Source organism: Saccostrea cucullata, unplaced genomic scaffold (assembly GCF_032062105.1).
Source record: "Saccostrea cucullata isolate Sc308-1 unplaced genomic scaffold, CSIRO_AGI_Scuc_v1 ctg12030, whole genome shotgun sequence".
Classification (NCBI taxonomy): Eukaryota; Metazoa; Mollusca; class Bivalvia; order Ostreida; family Ostreidae; genus Saccostrea; species Saccostrea cuccullata.
In genome coordinates, this window is record NW_026922462.1 from 1 (window position 1) to 17,466 (window position 17,466).

General features: G+C 34.1%; 1 protein-coding gene across 1 annotated transcript; it reads left to right on the forward strand.

Moving 5' to 3' along the window:
* Positions 1-1,694: 1,694 nt before the first annotated feature.
* LOC134261798 (uncharacterized) lies at positions 1,695-15,851 on the forward strand (the record flags this gene model as incomplete). Its single annotated transcript, XM_062744196.1, has 5 exons — positions 1,695-1,723; positions 11,494-11,629; positions 13,831-13,971; positions 14,362-14,424; positions 15,831-15,851. Coding segments are annotated over exons 2-5 (361 nt in total), but the record flags the coding sequence as incomplete, so codon positions are not given.
* Between the last annotated feature and the right edge of the window lie 1,615 nt (positions 15,852-17,466).

Genomic DNA, 17,466 nt, shown 5'->3' on the forward strand with positions numbered 1-17,466 from the left:
TTGTCATAAAGAATTCGTTCTAATTCTCTTTCCCTTTTTTTCCATTCTAATAATCGTTGAGCATGTAACTGTTTTTCTCTAGTAGAATCCATGACCCACCACAGGCAGGGAGCTGGATCTGACTGTAGAATGAGCTGAAAGTAGAAGAAAAGCAGTATTTATACAGTAGATGACGTCACAATGCATAGGTAAGCATATTTTTTTTTTTTTGCACACGGCCCTAAATAAACTTGAATCGCTGCCAAGTATTACCTGTGTAGTCAGCATATTTTTTGCACACATCTGCACTCTCTTGAACCACCTATCCCCTCCAGGGGCTGCACTCGGTTGACCCACCTATCCCCTCCAGGGGCTGCACTCTATTGACCCACCTATCCCCTCCAGGGGCTGCACTCAGTTGACCCACCTATCCCCCCCCAGGGGCTGCACTCAGTTGACCCACCTATCCCCTCCAGGGGCTGCACTCAGTTGACCCACCTATCCCCACCCCCCAGGGGCTGCACTCAGTTGACCCACCTATCCCCCTCAGTGGGATGTCCTAGATATTGACCCACCCATCTAGGCCCTTTATACTACTGATGTCGTCTCGATGATTCTGGGTATGTTTTTTTACACGTTAAGGGTATGAGCTTCTAATAAGGTTCATGTATGCACTGTTGAATCCAATATTTTTTACCTTGTATTTGAATGTGAATATAATTATGATAATGAATGCACAATTACAAAGCAATGAAATTTGGAGATGGGTGAACATAAAGAACGAAAAGCCTTTATATAATATATATTTCATCTTACATTAAATATACTTTATGTAAAATCTCTACACCTTGCAAAAATCTCATGAAGAATGAAGTTATTTGGCCATGAAATATTATGCACACACAAAAGAGGGCAAAAAGACTTACTTTCTCACACTATGACACTATTTTTCGATATGTGTGGGTCTTCGCTCCATTTCTTTAAAGTAAATCCTCAGAGTTAACATTAAAATATTTATTTTTTGGTTACCCAAATTATGGAACAAAGACCCATTATACCTTACAAATATAGTTTTATGACATAACTTTCGTATCTTTTCAAGAAATGCTTCCAATAAGTGAACGGTCATATCACAAACACGTTTCACATGCCACTATTCATCATAATGTGTGTAGCGTATTGGTTTAAGTGCTAGTCTCAAAAGAAAATACTACTCAGGATTTTTATTGCTAGCGTTCGACCCCAATGAATACCACATTTTTTAAAATAAAAGAATAAATGTTTAGCGAAAAAAAATCGTCTGGAAAGATTTGTTTCATGATTGCAGAAAAGTCAATAATGAAAACTTTACTATAAATACTAACTAAATTCACAGTTTGAATATGACTATTATACATCTAAAACTATGGGCTCTCTGCACGCTAAGTTCGCCCATCTCCTTTCCCTCTTTAAAAGATCGTTCAAAAACGAGCATGAAATATATCCGAAAATACCAGAATTCAAGAAATGTTTACTGCAACCCGAGTGAAATCTTTGATATACGGAATGTATCAAATAGAACAACATATACATGTATATAGCATATAGCTTATGTTGATAGATATAGCTCTCGGTTTTTCTTGTACTAAAAACAGGGTTCTACAACTTCCGGTGATGTAATAAAATTGTTGTATAAAAAACTACGACTTCATCTTCGTTCTATAGAACAGGCAGGCGAAGCAGTTCGCGTAAAGCAATACAAAATGTAAGTACACCAGTTATTTTGAATCACTGGATTAGTTTATTTTTATCATTTCTTTTTTTTCTTCTATGATTATTTGTTTTTTGAGGGATGGGCGATTTATTAAATATCGCTTCATGATTACGTCATTAAAAAAAAAAGTCCAAACTTCTACAAAAAAAGATTTTTTTTTTTTAAATGCCAAAGAATCAAAATCTATATAATCCCTTTATATGTTCTCTTTTTTCAATTTTTCCCCATTTATTTATTTTAATTTATATGTATTTTTCTGGCAGTACTGTGCAGGCCCAATGGCAGAAATGGAAATTTAAAAAAAATAATTTTGTTGTTTTTTTTTTTAATTTCAAAAGTTATCTATTTATACATTTTCTTTCCGTGGGTGGAAAAGATGAATGTATCAATTTGGAATCGGGGGGACTGGAAATATAATGTCGTCATCCTATCATCCCAAGCGCATGTGATCCTTCTTGTCTTGATGCTTTATAATATGGGTACTGTAGATTTTAACAATGAATTATAATTAGTGAATATAAGAATTACTTTATATCGCTCTTCAGCATCAAGTGACTACCTACATGTACACATATGTAATTGATTTGCCAACTTTCTATTGAATAAATTCGAGGAAATTGAGTATATTGCAAGAGAGCCTTCCGATTTTCAGACCCGTATTAAAAATGCTTGGAGGACAGGGCTTCATCTCCTTTTTTCTTACTACATATATAGTCTTGTCGCTGAAAGATCGCTAAATGGAAAATTGCAGGTCTTTTAAGAATAAATGTTACCGAAATGTATAAGTAAAAGAAAGGCCCAACCCAACCCATGAAATAGGATAGTCAGCATATTTATTATTATCTATTTATTGATTAAAATATTTATTCTTTTTATCAACTTAACAGATCAGATTTTTTGGGGGGGGGGGGATTTCACCTTTTACATTTTTTTTTTTATCTTGCCAAACTATTTTGGTTGTTCCTCCATTCCTCCACTTCGGAAAACATGCTGAAAAAAATGATCTGATTTTATTCGATTCTTAGTCCAATGGTTCTTAATGAATATCTCCAAATTTACATGTATATGTTCATACAATGCATGTAGGCGCAGCAGTGGCTTCGTACAGGTATCTTAACCTTAGGGCTTATCCGATCGTGGTTAAAATCCAAGTGCTTGCATAAATTACCAAGTTGTACGTTATAGGATGTTTTCCAGGGCCAGTAGAAATTGGCGACATGCTTCGCTCGTGGTTTTTCTTCACTAACCTGCTCATGTATATAGGTATTATACACTGTTATATCCCGCGGTTAAACACTTGTTGATAATCATAATAGCTTAACTTCCATTCATTAAAACTGGTTGATAAAGAGTACGCAATTACTTTACCTCAACTTAGCAAACTGGAAAAGCACTCAAGGCAAGATGGAGAACTTTAAAGGCTCTGTCTGGTTTATATGAGAGATGGACAGTTTACCCCATTATCTCTGATCCTATAGTTATATTTGTCTATCAACACGTCCAAATATGACACAAAATCATCAAATGAAAAAAAAAATGACGGGAAATGGAGGGGCATTTGAAATGAAGTTATATGAATGTGATTGATTGATTGATTGTATACTGTTTAACGTCCCTCTCCAGAATATTTCTCTGATATGGAGACGTCACCATTGCCGGTGAAGGGCTGCAAATTTAGGCCTATGCTCGGCACTTAGGGCCTTTGAGCAGGGAGGGATCTTTATCGTGCCACAGCTGATGTGACACGGGGCCTCGGTTTATACGGTCTCATCCGAAGGACCGCCCCATTTAGTCGCCTTTTACGACAAGCAAGGGGGTACTGAGGACCTATTCTAACCCGGATCCCCACGGAGCTTTTAGTGAAAGATAAAACGCGGAACGGAAAACGGAACGGAAAGCGGAACGGAACGGAAAACGGAAAATTTGGGTCAAACAAATAACATAGATTCTATATAAATCAGATAAAAGAGCAATATTCTTGTTGTAAGAATCATTTCTGATAAAAATTATTGTAAACTATTATATATTCATGAGTCATACACAACTTCCGTGGAAAAAAATGGTACTGAAAGAAATTCCCCCCCCCCCACACACACACACGAAATAGGATTTTCGTGTATGGGCAAAGGACATATCCCCCCTTTTTTTGGCTTCTCAAATGTGTTGCATGTTGGAAAAGTTTTACTGACCCCCCTTTCTTTCAATTTGTTTCCAATGTCAATGTCTGTAAAGACAAAAATAACTATTTATGATAATCAGATTATGCACACAGTGTCGAATTCGCGAATCATGAAAGGGGGAGTGGCAGTTTCGGGTCTGTGTAGGGGCCCACAATCACATTAAAAATTGATTTATTAAACCTTATGTATATTTTTGACACAAAAAGGGGGGTATACCTATTACAACTTCTCAGACCTTTCCGATGAGCGGGAAAACAAACTCATTTTTACGGGGTCATTCATATACACCCCCCCCCCCCCCCAAATACACACATATGTACCGAAAACAAAATTTAACTTCATTGAATGCAAAGATTCTGCATTATATCTACCACATGAAAGTTTTCCAACTTTGTCTTTGCAGAATTTAAATATATAGAAAATGTCTCTATTTTGAATAAAATTTTAACAAGAGGCCCATGGGCCACCTCGCTCACCTGAGCACTGTGGCTAGGAAAATGTAGCAATTGGTTTATTATTGAAAAGTTTAAATCCAAAAATAGTCCCATGACCAATCATGACTTTGCTATTCTTGAGAAGATGATTTTTAAAAGAATCTTCCTACATATTTCTATGTAAAATTGTGGTCTGCCATTGTGGCCCCACCCTACCCCTGGGGGTCATGATTTGAACAAACTTGAATCTACACTACCTGAGGATGCTTCCATATAAATATGATCAGTTATGGCTTTGCTATTCTTGAGAAGAAGATTTTTAAAGAATTTTCCTGTATATTTTTATGTGAAACTGTGGTCGGCCATTTTGGCCCCGCCCTACCCCAGGGGGTCATGATTGAACAAACGTGAATCTACACTACCTGAGGATGCTTCCATATAAATATGATCAATCATGGCTTTGCTATTCTTGAGAAGAAGATTTTTCAAGAATTTTCCTATATATTTCTATGTAAAGCTGTGGTATGCCATTGTGGCCCTGCCCTACCCCCGGGGGTCATGATTTGAACAAATTTGAATCTACACTACCTGAGGATGCTTCCATATAAATATGATCAATTATGGCGTTGCTATTTTTGAGAAGAAGATTTTTAAAGAATTTTCCTATATATTTCTATGTAAAACTTTGGTCGGCCATTTTGGCCTCGCCCTACCCCCAGGAGTCATGATTTGAACAAACTTGAATCTACACTACCTGAGGATGCTTTCATATAAATATGACCATTAATGCCTTTGCTATTCTTGAGAAGATTTTTAAAGAATTTTCCTATATATTTCTATGTAAAACTGTGGTCGGCCATTTTGGCCCCGCCCTACCCCCGGGGGTCATGATTTGAACAAACTTGAATCTACACTACCTGAGGATGTTTCCACATAAGTTTCATCTTTCCTGGCACAGTGGTTCTTGAGAAGAAGATTTTTTAAAACATACCACCAAATTTTCATTAATTCCCAATTATCTCCCCTTAAATGAGGGCATGGCCCTTCATTTGAACAAACTTGAATCCCCTTCACCCAAGGATGCTTTGTGGTAAGTTTGGTTGAAATTGGCCCAGCGGTTCTTGAGAAGAAGGCGAAAATCTGAAAAGTTTACAGACTGACAGACAGACAGACAGACAGACGACAGACAAAATGTGATCAGAAAAGCTCACTTGAGCTTTCAGCTCAGGTGAGCAAACAACCAGTGTGTATTAGAGGTGCTCGAGCTTGCCGCAAAGGTTTGCCCATAAAAGTATTATCTTAATAATTTTTTTTACATTTTATTTCTCTTTCATGGTTCATTTAGATATCAAATATTTGATCAACCCAGTCATAACCTTTTTACTACGGAAATGTTTGTTCAAGTTGACATCCTCACACTTTTTGTGAATGTAATTAACGTAGTAAGTTAGTGTAAAAAAATAGTACTGAAAGATGTTGGAATTGGAACTTATCCCCCCTCCCGAATCAAACAATTGTTTCTTTTTGTGTTTTTGCTTGTCAAATACTTTTCAAATTCGTTTATCCCCCCCTTTTCAAATTCGATTCTACGTGACTGCTATATGTGCAATATATGTAAATCTATATGCGATTTTCGTAAAAAAAAAAAAAAAAGAGACTGAGCATGACAAAATCAACTTGTATTTAATAGTGGGGGATTGAATATGTACAAAATATATCGTTTATGATAAATTGTGTGTTATTCAATGATTTAATCCAAAATAATATATTCCGTTTTCCGTTCCGTTCCGCTTTCCGTTCCGTTTTCCGTTCCGCGTTTTAGCAACACCCGATCCCCACGGGGCTATATGAATGTGTACATATTAACTTTTTTATTTTCAACAGAGTATTTTGCGAAGGCACATAGTAGAAAATAAGTCACCCTTACTTACTCAGTACTTAAATTGGAAAATGTGCATGTATGTTCATGCAAAATTAATTGAATTTAATTTATTTATCTTGGCCTCATAAAACGATAAAAATGCTTTATTGATTACAGATTGAGAGATTGCAATTTACTATATGATTTATTCAATGGTCATTCTAAGTGATTTATTCAATGGTCATTCTAAGTGCTTAAAATCATTTTTTAAAAAAAACACAGAATTAGAAGTTCTTATTGTGCAGCGTGTCGTCTTTTTAATCCAGCATAATTTTAGTGAGCGCAGCGAACACTATAGACTAACATGTAAGAACAGAGGAAATTAGGAATGAAATCTGTACATACATCGGGCATATTTTCCTGTGCAACATTCCCAGAATTCTATGGAACGCCAAATTAACATTTATTCAAATATTTGTACCTATCTTCAAATAATTACACCTATCTTCAAATAATTGCATCTATCTTCAAATAATTGTACCTATCTTCAAATGAATTGAAGATAGGTACAACTGAATTAAAGATAGGTACAACTGAATTAAAGATAGGTACAATTAAATTGAAGATAGGTGTAAATAATTATACCTATCTCTAAATAATTAGACATAGGTACGAATGAATTATACCTATCTTCAATTCAATTAAAGATAAGTTCCAATTAATTATACCTGTATCTCTAATTCATTTGAAGATAGGTATAATTGATTTAAAGATAGGTACAATTGATTTGAAGATAGGTACAATTAAGACATATCCACAAAGGATTTGAAGATAAAGGTACAATTCAATTATACCTCAGTTCTTTTTGTTTTGTTGAAAATAATGAACGCTACAATGGAGACAATATTGAAAATGGAGGGAAACGCACAGAACCTACAGAACGACGACAACGAGGATGAAAGGAGAAATAAAGATAAATTCAAAATGTGCAAAAAGCATAATATATTTATGAATTAAAATACACACGTATATCAATAAGTGAGCGAAAAACGTGTGATATACCTGAATACCCCAAAAGTGACGCTGCAGCTGTGACGTACCGGAAATGACGTATGATAAAGGAAGTATTTATTATTTCCAATATCTTAGTAATTAAAGATAGGTTCAGTTCAATTGTACCTATCTTTATTTCATTGTATTTGTACCCATCTTCAAATCAATTGTACCTATCTTCAATTGAATTAAAGATAGGTATAATTGAATTGTATCTATCTCTAATTCATTTGAAGATACATATGTAGGTACAATTGATTTAAAGATAGGTACAATTCATTTGAAGATAGGTACATTTCTTTAAAGATAGGTATTAATATTTGAATTTATGTTAATTTGGCGTTCCATAGAATTCCTTAGCTACCAGGATTACATGCGAAATTATTACAAAACAGAAAAAAGACCAAGAATAATCATTCTGTACCGTTTACTTTTCTTCATTTGCAAATGACGTTAAAGAAACAAAAATATGTTCATCTACTCTACAACGTATTTCCTTTAAGAAATAAATGAAAAGTTGAAATGGGAATTGAAGTGGGTTGGTCAAATCTTGTGAAGGCCGAATGCGTCTCGGAAGATTTGATGATGTACAGACCCATTTCAAAGGGAATTGAAGTTTATTTATTACTTATATATGACCTCGTGCACAGAATTGAATTGGGGCTGATTTTGTATAGTCAAGATATCCGTATTTGACGTTGTTGCGCAATTCGTCTAAGTGTAAAAATTATTCAAACGTGAACTGCAATCGCATCATCTCGAGTCTTTCCGTCGAAGGTCGGAAAATCAAACTCAAACGTCAATCGCATCATCTCGGGTCTTTCCGTCAGAGGTCGGAAAAACAACCTCGAATGGATTAAGATCACAGGATGTTAAAAATTTATACATTTTCTGTTTATTCAAATATAGGATACACGGAGTTAGAAGTCCTCTGTATATTATATTTTAGGTAATATCATTACATTGAATAAAGTTAAACTCCATATTCCACAGATAAAAGGTCCCCATGCATTTATTTCAAAGATCGTGAAAAGGGGGAGTTGTCATGGCGGCCTCCATATACATTCGAGGTCGTTTTTCCGCTAGTCGGAAAGGCCCGAGAAGTTGCGATTGCCTCAAACGTATTAACATTACCGGATGTTAAAAATTTATACGTTTCATGTTTATATAAATATGTGATAGACGGATTTAAAAGTTCTTCTATTGTTTATTTTAGGTAATATATTTACATTCAATAAAGTTAAACTCCATACTCCAGAGATAAGTGGTTTCCCACATTTATTTCGAAGTTTGTAAAAAGGTGGGTGTCATGGCGTCTACTTAATACATTCGAGGTTATATTAGTTTTTTTAAGAAATGCACATATAAATACCCTCAGATTTGATGTTTTAGCAAAAATTAACTCAATATCTCCCTTCGTTTAGAAAAAAAAACATTGCGGAAAATCCTCAAAAATTGAAAAGGTCTTAACTCATCAAGATACACCCCATACCAAAAATCAGCTCAATATCTTCAGTCGTTCAGAAAAAAGTGCGAAAAACCATTTGGGACAGACAGCGGGACAGCTAGACAGACGGACGAACGGACGAAGAGTAGACCTATAGTCCCCCTGGTTTCATCGATTTATTTGATAAAATAATGGTTCGACAGTTGCTGGGAAAAATGAGATTTTAATTTCCATTCTTAGCACCTTGGCGTCGGAAGCATATTAAAGGGGGGGGGGGGCTAAGAGTAAGAATTTTTTCTTAGACCTCCCAAAAAAATCTGACAAGCAAAAAAAAAAAGAATGTCCATTGTCAAAACACGAAAGTCCTATTTAGTTGGGGGGGGGGGGGGATGAACTTCAGTACCGAATTTTTTTCCAAACAGCACCACTTTCCCAATTTTAAACCTATACTGCAACGTGTCTGTGGAAAGTGGGGGAAGGGGGGGGCTAAACCTACGCAGCAATGTTCAATGTCTATACTAAGTCCATCTTGGGGAAAAAGTGGGGGAGGCTAAGCCCCCCCCCCCCCCCGCTTCCGACGCCTATGCAGCGTACGTATGTTCAATACATCTGTTGCCCATTTCAAAGAAGGGATACTTGTAATAATGCACTGCATCACTCCCCTTCAAAACAATTATATTTTATTGAAGGGGGGGGGGGTTAATTGGCTTTTGGGGAAGTTGTACTCTATAGCTACTACAGAGAGTAGAATTTTCCCCCGGAAAATTGACTCTGGTGTGGGATTTCCGTAGGTGAAATCTTGCTCTACAGCCAGTTTTCCGAGGGGAAATCCTATTCTAGAGTCAGTTTTCCGGGGGCAAGATTTTAGGTTGGAGCTTACTCAGCAAGACCGGTCCTTCGGATGAGACCGTATAAACCGAAGTTCCGTGTCGGAGTAGGTGCTGGCACGAAAAAGATCCCTCCCTGCTCAATGGCTTTGAGTTCCGAGTTGTGGACAAAAGCAGCTCTCCACCGGCAAGTGGTGGCGTCTCCATATGAGTGAAAAATTCTCGAGAGGAACGTTAAATGATAATATACAATCAATCTTCTGAATAATTATTTTGCAGCTGAGATCGGGCATTGGTCGCAAAGACTTTCGTGATCTGTCTCTTTGTCTGTCTCTTCTATTCGTCCAACGGCAGTTTTCGATAGGCCTGAACTTAGCAAGAATTATTTCCTGTTGGCCGCCAAATTGCAGGTCTAAATGCCATTATTCCTTCATTATTCACCTAACTTTTAAAATTTTATACTAGCCATTCTAGGGTAGAAAGTTTGTTTTTTATCCGAGGATATACATTTTTAAGCTTCCCTTACTTTATAGTTTTTATTTTATATAGACCCCCTTAATATTAATGCTACGCCCTCTTAAGGGACAATATCCCTCTGCTAAGAGAGATAACTTTCTGAAGACAATTTCCCATAATTTCCCATGAAATTCATATAATAGTCATGTCAGATTTCATAGTTTTTATTCACAAGGACCAATTTATAGTCAACTCAATCAAGTCAGATATAACGTTCCGATGTGAATTTCTAGTTTCTGTTGCCAATATTTTTATCAATTATTTATAATAGTTTACCTAAATCATTTACACTCAGATCCTTTAAATGGTGTAATTTGAGAAATTTCTATCTCTTAACGTATAAGTCATTTAATTGTTACAGAAATTTCAGATGCAGAATTGTTTATTTAAACAATAAAATGCTTTCTTTGTTTGTTATTACTGGAATTAACGGAAGCAGCTGTTGCAGAAAAAAATACATAACCCGCGTAAGCGAGTTATGTAAATTTTTTCTGCAATAGCTGCGACTGTTAATTCCATTAATAACAAACAAAGAAAGACATTTTATTGTTTATATTTATATCTGTTTAAATAATCATTTAAAGTAGAATTAAAATGATTAATTTTTGTATTAATGATGCGAACGTCTTTATACGTTTCATTGATGGAACAGCCACTGATCAAGAAATCTGTACAAGCGACATGCCTAATGTAGTTCATGCAGTGATTAACGCAATGGGTTTTCTTAAGAAATAAAGGAGAAAATATTCAGTGGATGTAAATATAAACATACAATTAATATTTTGTTTCACTAAAAATATTTTCAAGGGCGATAATGGAAAGATAACTCTTGTTGATTTATGCGTATTATTTTACAAGCACAGAAAACAATTCGATATTCTGATTTAAAATGTAACGCTTCAGTATGTTTTCTTATGAGCATTAGATAGGTATGAGAGTAAATATTATTTCTATATATACCTCATATTTTTAATTTTATTATGAAATAAAAAATAATTGATCTTTCTTTTAACCATATCAAATTTTCTTCACATCATGATTTGACATATTCTTCATTTCTGAAAAAGTAAGCAACGCTTCATACTTCAAACTATTTTCCATTTGAATTTAATGCTATAGTTGTTGACGAAAATCAATGTTTGGAATTTTAAAAAAAAATCGTGAAATTTGGAGCAGAGGGATATTGCCCCTTAAATTTGGTAAAATAAAGAGGAAAAAACCCCAGATCGACCTCCAATATGGCGGCCAATGAGAAATAACTTGTTTAAATCAGGTTTATCGAAAATTATCTAAAACGATTTTTAGAAGACATGAGAAAAGAATTATTTAAAAGCTTTAAATCAACAAAGATCATTATTCAGATCAAAGTTCACAAAGGATAAATGTTCAGGTCAAAGTTCACAAAGGAGAAATGTTCAGTTCAAGGTTCACAATGTTATTTAGATGATGGCACCAGGAAGATTTGTGTTCCTGTGCCTTGTTCTGCTGTTAGGTGTCTGTTACGGCCAGCCCCCACAGTCTGATGCTGGCACTGGACTAGTAGCTGGATCTTTAGGATTAGGACTTATTACTCTTGCAGGTAAGTCCAACTTATCTCACATTGTACCTCTTCAGACAAAATATTTATGCATGTTTCCCTCTCAAAAAAAAGTTCTTTAAACTTTTTATTTCAAATAAAAGGCTCAAGTATGCTGATTCAAGATAAAAACTTGTTCAGCAGGCATCACTCTGTCTGTTCTAAGTTCTTTTTGTATATTCAATTTTCAAAAAGCTATTGATAAATTTTTAAAAATCTTGCCAAAAAGCATATTTTGAGTGTAAATATTCTTCGTGAAGGAGAAAGGGATACACTGTGTGTATGTTATATGATTATATCTGACTTTGAGGGATTTGTGGAACCACGATACCGTAACTGATATTTTCAGGGAAAATTCCTTGCAAAAATTAACAATATCATGCATTGTTACAACGCACTTTGAAATTTTTTTTCAAAGTGCGTTAAATTTTGGACCAAATCAACGCACTTTGAAAAAATAAAATTTCTTTTCAAAGTGCGTTAATATCGACCATCTTAACGCACTTTGATAAAAAAAAAATGGTATGGTCGATATTCTTGTAAATCTTAGGTATGATAAATAATTGAACCTGTTGGGTAACTTTTCGGTGTAAAGGTCATTTCAAGATGAAAAAATGAACGATTTTGATTTTTCCTTAATTTGAAAATTCTTTCCCTCTTAAATGTTTTATTGTACTTAATTTTTTCCAGTTTGCATGCATTTATTTATTGAAAGTTTTAAACGTCATAGTTACATATATTTGGGTGAAGCATAGGCATCGGTACTGGGAGGGGGGCTTAGTAGACATTGAAAATTTGGGCTAACCTTTATGGGGGGTCGTCCATGTTCAATTTGTAAATTAACAAGAGGCCCACGGGCCACAGCGCTCACCTGAGCACATCGGATAGGAAAAAGCACATATCAGATCAGAACTGAAAGTTTACTAAGGTTGGGGGGGGGGGCTTGAATTGTAACCCCCCAGGGGATCATGATTTGATCATGAACTGGAATCTACACTACCTGAGGATGATTCCATATAAATATTACTAATCATGGCTTTGAAGTACTTGAAAAGAAGATTTTAAAAGGTTTCCCAATATATTACTATATATGTAAAAATTTGGTCGGCCATTTTGGCCCCAGCGGTCATGATTTGAACAAACTTGAATTAACACTACCTGAGGATAATTTCACATGAGTTTCATCTTTCCTGTCTCAATGGTTCTTGAGAAGAAGATTTTTAAAGATTTTCCCTATATATTCCTATGTAAAACTTTGATCGGCCATATTGGCCCCACCCTAGCCCCACGGGTCATGATTTGAACAAACTTGAATCTACACTACCTGAAGGTTTTTTAACATGAGATTCATCTTTCCTGGCTCAGCGGTTCTTGAGAAGAAGATTTTTAAAGATTTTTACTATATATTCCTATGTAAAGCTTTGATCAGCCATTTTGGTCCCACCCTACCCCCGGGGGTCGTGATTTGAACAAACTTGAATCTACACTACCTGAGGATGATTCCATATGAGTTTCATCTTTCCTAGCCCAGTGGTTCTTGAGAAGAAGATTTTTAAAGATTTTTCCTATATATATTCCTATGTAAAACTTTGATCAGCCATATTGGCCCCACCCTACCCCCACGGGTCATGATTTGAACAAACTTGAATGTACACTACCTGAGGATGATTCCACATGAGTTTAATCTTTCCTGGCCCAGTGATTCTTGAGAGGAAGATGAAAATTTTTGAAAAATGCTATTAATTTTTCATTGATTCATAATTATCTCCCCTTGGAAAAGCCTTCGGCTCAGGTGAGCTAAAAAGTTTTTCGAAAGATATAATCATTGCAAATTAATTCTCTCAATTACTTAAATCTTAGTCTAGAATTTTTGTTTTATACATATTTTTTCAAAGTGCGTTAAATTTCCCCTTAGTAAAAAATGTTGATGTACACTCTTAACGCACTTTGAAAATTTATTTCAAAGCGCGTTGAGTGTGTCCAAAATTTAACGCACTTTGAAATTTTTTTTCAAAGTGCGTTGATTTTGTCCCAATTTTAACGCACTTTGAAAATTTTTTCAAAGTGCCTAATTTTTTCAAAGTGCGTTGCCACAATGCATGTTCCCCAGTCCGGGCAAATTTTTAAGAGTTTATACTTTTTTCTGCCAACGAAATCATGTGTTTCAAAAAACAAGGACTTTTAATGCCTCTGAATACTTTCAGGACTTTCAGCATCTAATGCAGTTTTAGCTGGCCAAGTTCAAAATCTCCGAAGAAATTGTAATGCAGCTGATTGCTCGGATTGTGAGGAGAAACTGAAAAAGTGTCTGGAGGAGAAGGAACGAATCCAGAAAGATTTAATCGGTACTTCTTTTATAATGTTATATAAATGTCATGTTAAAAATTGAGCATTGGGAAACTTTGTCGGTTCAACTGGTGCAGGTAAAAGGGATTTTTATAGTGCTTTGTATATCGCTGGAGACTTCAACAAGTTAAAGATCGAAATGTATGTAAAATAAATACTAGAATTAATTTGTGTGATTCTACTTATGTATAAATGATAAACAGCATAGGAACACATGAAATTTTTTTTCAAATGTACTATTTATACATTGCAGTAGCACTCACGTTTATTTTTAGAACCCAAACAATGTTTTTGATAAATCCCCTCCCCCCGTTTTAAACATGCTGCATGGCAATAATATATGTATCTTATTAATCAATTAAGCTTTTTTTTTTGGTCATTTCTTGCAGAAACGGAAAATGATTTAGAAGAGGCAAAGGAAACAATCGACCTACAGACTACAACTATCCAAAGTAATCTAAATACTGTAAATGTATTATATTTAGCGTGTACAATATTTGGCATCGTCGGAAGATGAATATTTGGCGAAATTAATTTTTTTACAAGTTAGCGTAGATTTAATTTAGCGCATTTCTTAATGTTTTTATTAACGTATATATTTTTAAGACATTTAACGTTGTACTTAAATTAGCGAAAATTTCTTTCCGCCAAAAACGCTAAAAAGAATACACCGCCAAATGTAATACGTTTACAGTAATTAAACTTTTAATGTATTAAAGAAAATATTTTATAATTCATCAAGGTATTGTAGAACAACTTCAACAAGCCTGTTAATCTACAATTTGCATATGAGAGATGTTTTTCTCTTTTCTTTAACTTACGACCTAACCGGTGATTCGTCTCGCAACATGATCGACCTACTATAAATAGCACAGTAAACAAAAAAACAAACAGCGTCAAAGCAGACGCTTCCGATAAACAAAGTAGTCCCATTGCGAGACGATATTCAGAAAAATATTTCTAACATCCCAATCGTTGGAAAAGTTAATGATCAATATTTTTGCTTGAAAATTAAACTGAAAGAGAAATTAGATATTAACGTTATCGGGATAATCGTGATATAATAATTTGTGCACAGACTCTATTGAATGTGTATTGTAAGCGAACTACGTATTTGTAATAGCGCGGACTTTTCGAAATGTTAAAATTGTTGAAGAGTTTCATGTTTCATATCGTTTTCGTCGATGTTATGTTACTTAGTGGTTATATTCTGTTCTGATTTTTAGCAAATTAATATTATCGTGAATTGGAATTTGAAGAATTAACATGCCTGAAGTCGCTTGACGATGTACACGTATCGGTGTTTCTACATATAGTTTGCGATAAAAGTACTGTTTGTTTGAAACTAAAAGAATGTCCATAAAATACACATGTACATTATTTTAACTATCCCAAGACTGAATTTTTAAATTATGAGGAAAAAAATGCTTATTGAATAGAAAATATGCGAGAATTTCTTGGAAATATTATTTATTAAATCTTAAAATCATGACATATCTTGGGGTCTGTACTGGTATATGGGATATTGTTTTAAATCATAATCATACAAACTCTACCTGTTAAAAAATCAATGGCCAAAAGGAAAAAAATTAAATATGTACTAATTTCGGATCAGACAATATACTCGAGCAATTAAAGCCCGGCTTTCAGTTCTCTCAATACTTTGATTATTAAAGGCATACACTTTTGGTAGATAGAAGGCCAATTACACCATGAATTTTAAAAACTGCAGACCTGTAGCGTTTTGGTTTTATACAAGTCTCTATATCCAAAACAGTTCCGTGGGTAATATATGCATGTTTATTGCCTTTTTTTCACTGTAGACTTGATTTTTTTTATGCGAACTTTTTATTTTTAGATTTAAATCAACAAGTTGCAGGTAAGTTCACGTTTTCAAATATGAAATTAAATGAATTGTTTTGAATATTATGGCATATCAAACGTTGCAATTTTTTGACCTTGTCCATTTGAATTGTATAATTTTACACTTGTATTGCATAATTTTTTTTTGTATTCTATAATTTTACATCTGCATTTTTGTATTCTATAATATTACATTTGCATTGTAAAATTTTCCATTCGTATTTTATGATTTTTATTCGTATTCTATAATTTTCCATTTATATTGTATAATTTTTCATTTGTATTGCATAATTTTTATTTGATTTCTATCAATTTCCTTTTGTATTGTATAATTTTCCATTTGTATTGTATTATTTTTCATTTGCAGTCTATATTTTGAATTACCGGTATTTCCCATTTGCATTGTATAATTTAATTATTATACCCCCGATCCGAAGGAGAGGGGGGTATACTGTTTTACCCTTGCGTGTCTGTCTGTCTGTACGTGTGTCTGTGTGTCCGTGTGTCCGTCCGTAACAAATCTTCGTCGCAGTTTTCTCAGCAACTACTCATCGTATATGCTTGAAATTTTAACACAATCTTCTCTGAGGCATGCCATATGGTGGGATACATTTTCGCTCAAATCAGATGTCAACTTCCTGTTTGTCTGTGCGTCTGTCCGTTTCATACATAACAAATTTTCGTCGCAGTTTTCTCAGCAACTACTCATCGTAGATGCTTGAAATTTTAACACAATCTTCTCTGAGGCATGCCATATGGTGGGATACATTTTCGCTCAAATCCAATGTCAACTTCCTGCTTGTCTGCGCGTCTGTCCGTTTCGGATCATCTCGCTCATTTATCAACACGATACAGGCTAAATCTTGACCAATGAAATCCTTCGTAACGAAATAAATAAATAAATCTTCGGATACAAATACAAATGAAAAATAAGAAAATGTTTATACAAATAAGAAATTATACAAAGGAAATGGAAAAATATAGAATGCAAATGAAAAATTATACAATTCAAATGAAAGATTATTCAATACAAATAGAAATTTATAGAATACAAATAAAAATTATACATTAAAATTGAAAAATTACACAACTGAAATGGCAAATTTTAGAAAATAAATAAAAATTATACAATGCAAATAAAACATACTTATAAACAAATTGAAATTATAAAATGCAAGTAAACATTATACAATACAAATGAAAAAATTTACAATGCAAATCAAAAATTATAGAATACAAATAGATAATATTATACAATAAAAAAGAAAATTTATATGCAAATGGAAAAGACCGAATATTACAACGTTTGACATGCCATAGAACATTCACTTTCCTATTTTTTTTTAACCAAAAGAGAAAGTGGGATTAAGATTTTATTCAATGAATCCAATTGTATATATTTATTACATAACATATGTTCATACAAACTGAAGGAATTTCCAAAAACATTGAATTCCTGCATTATAATGTTGTTGTTTTTTTGCTTTGTTTTTTCTTTACCTTTTTAGGGGGTGTTTAAAACATAAAATGGTATTTATCTCATACATGTGGATGATATAGCCCATGAGATTATTTCGATGATCTAATTTTAAGAAATCACTATTTGTTGCGTTCAATTAGGAATAAGTAAA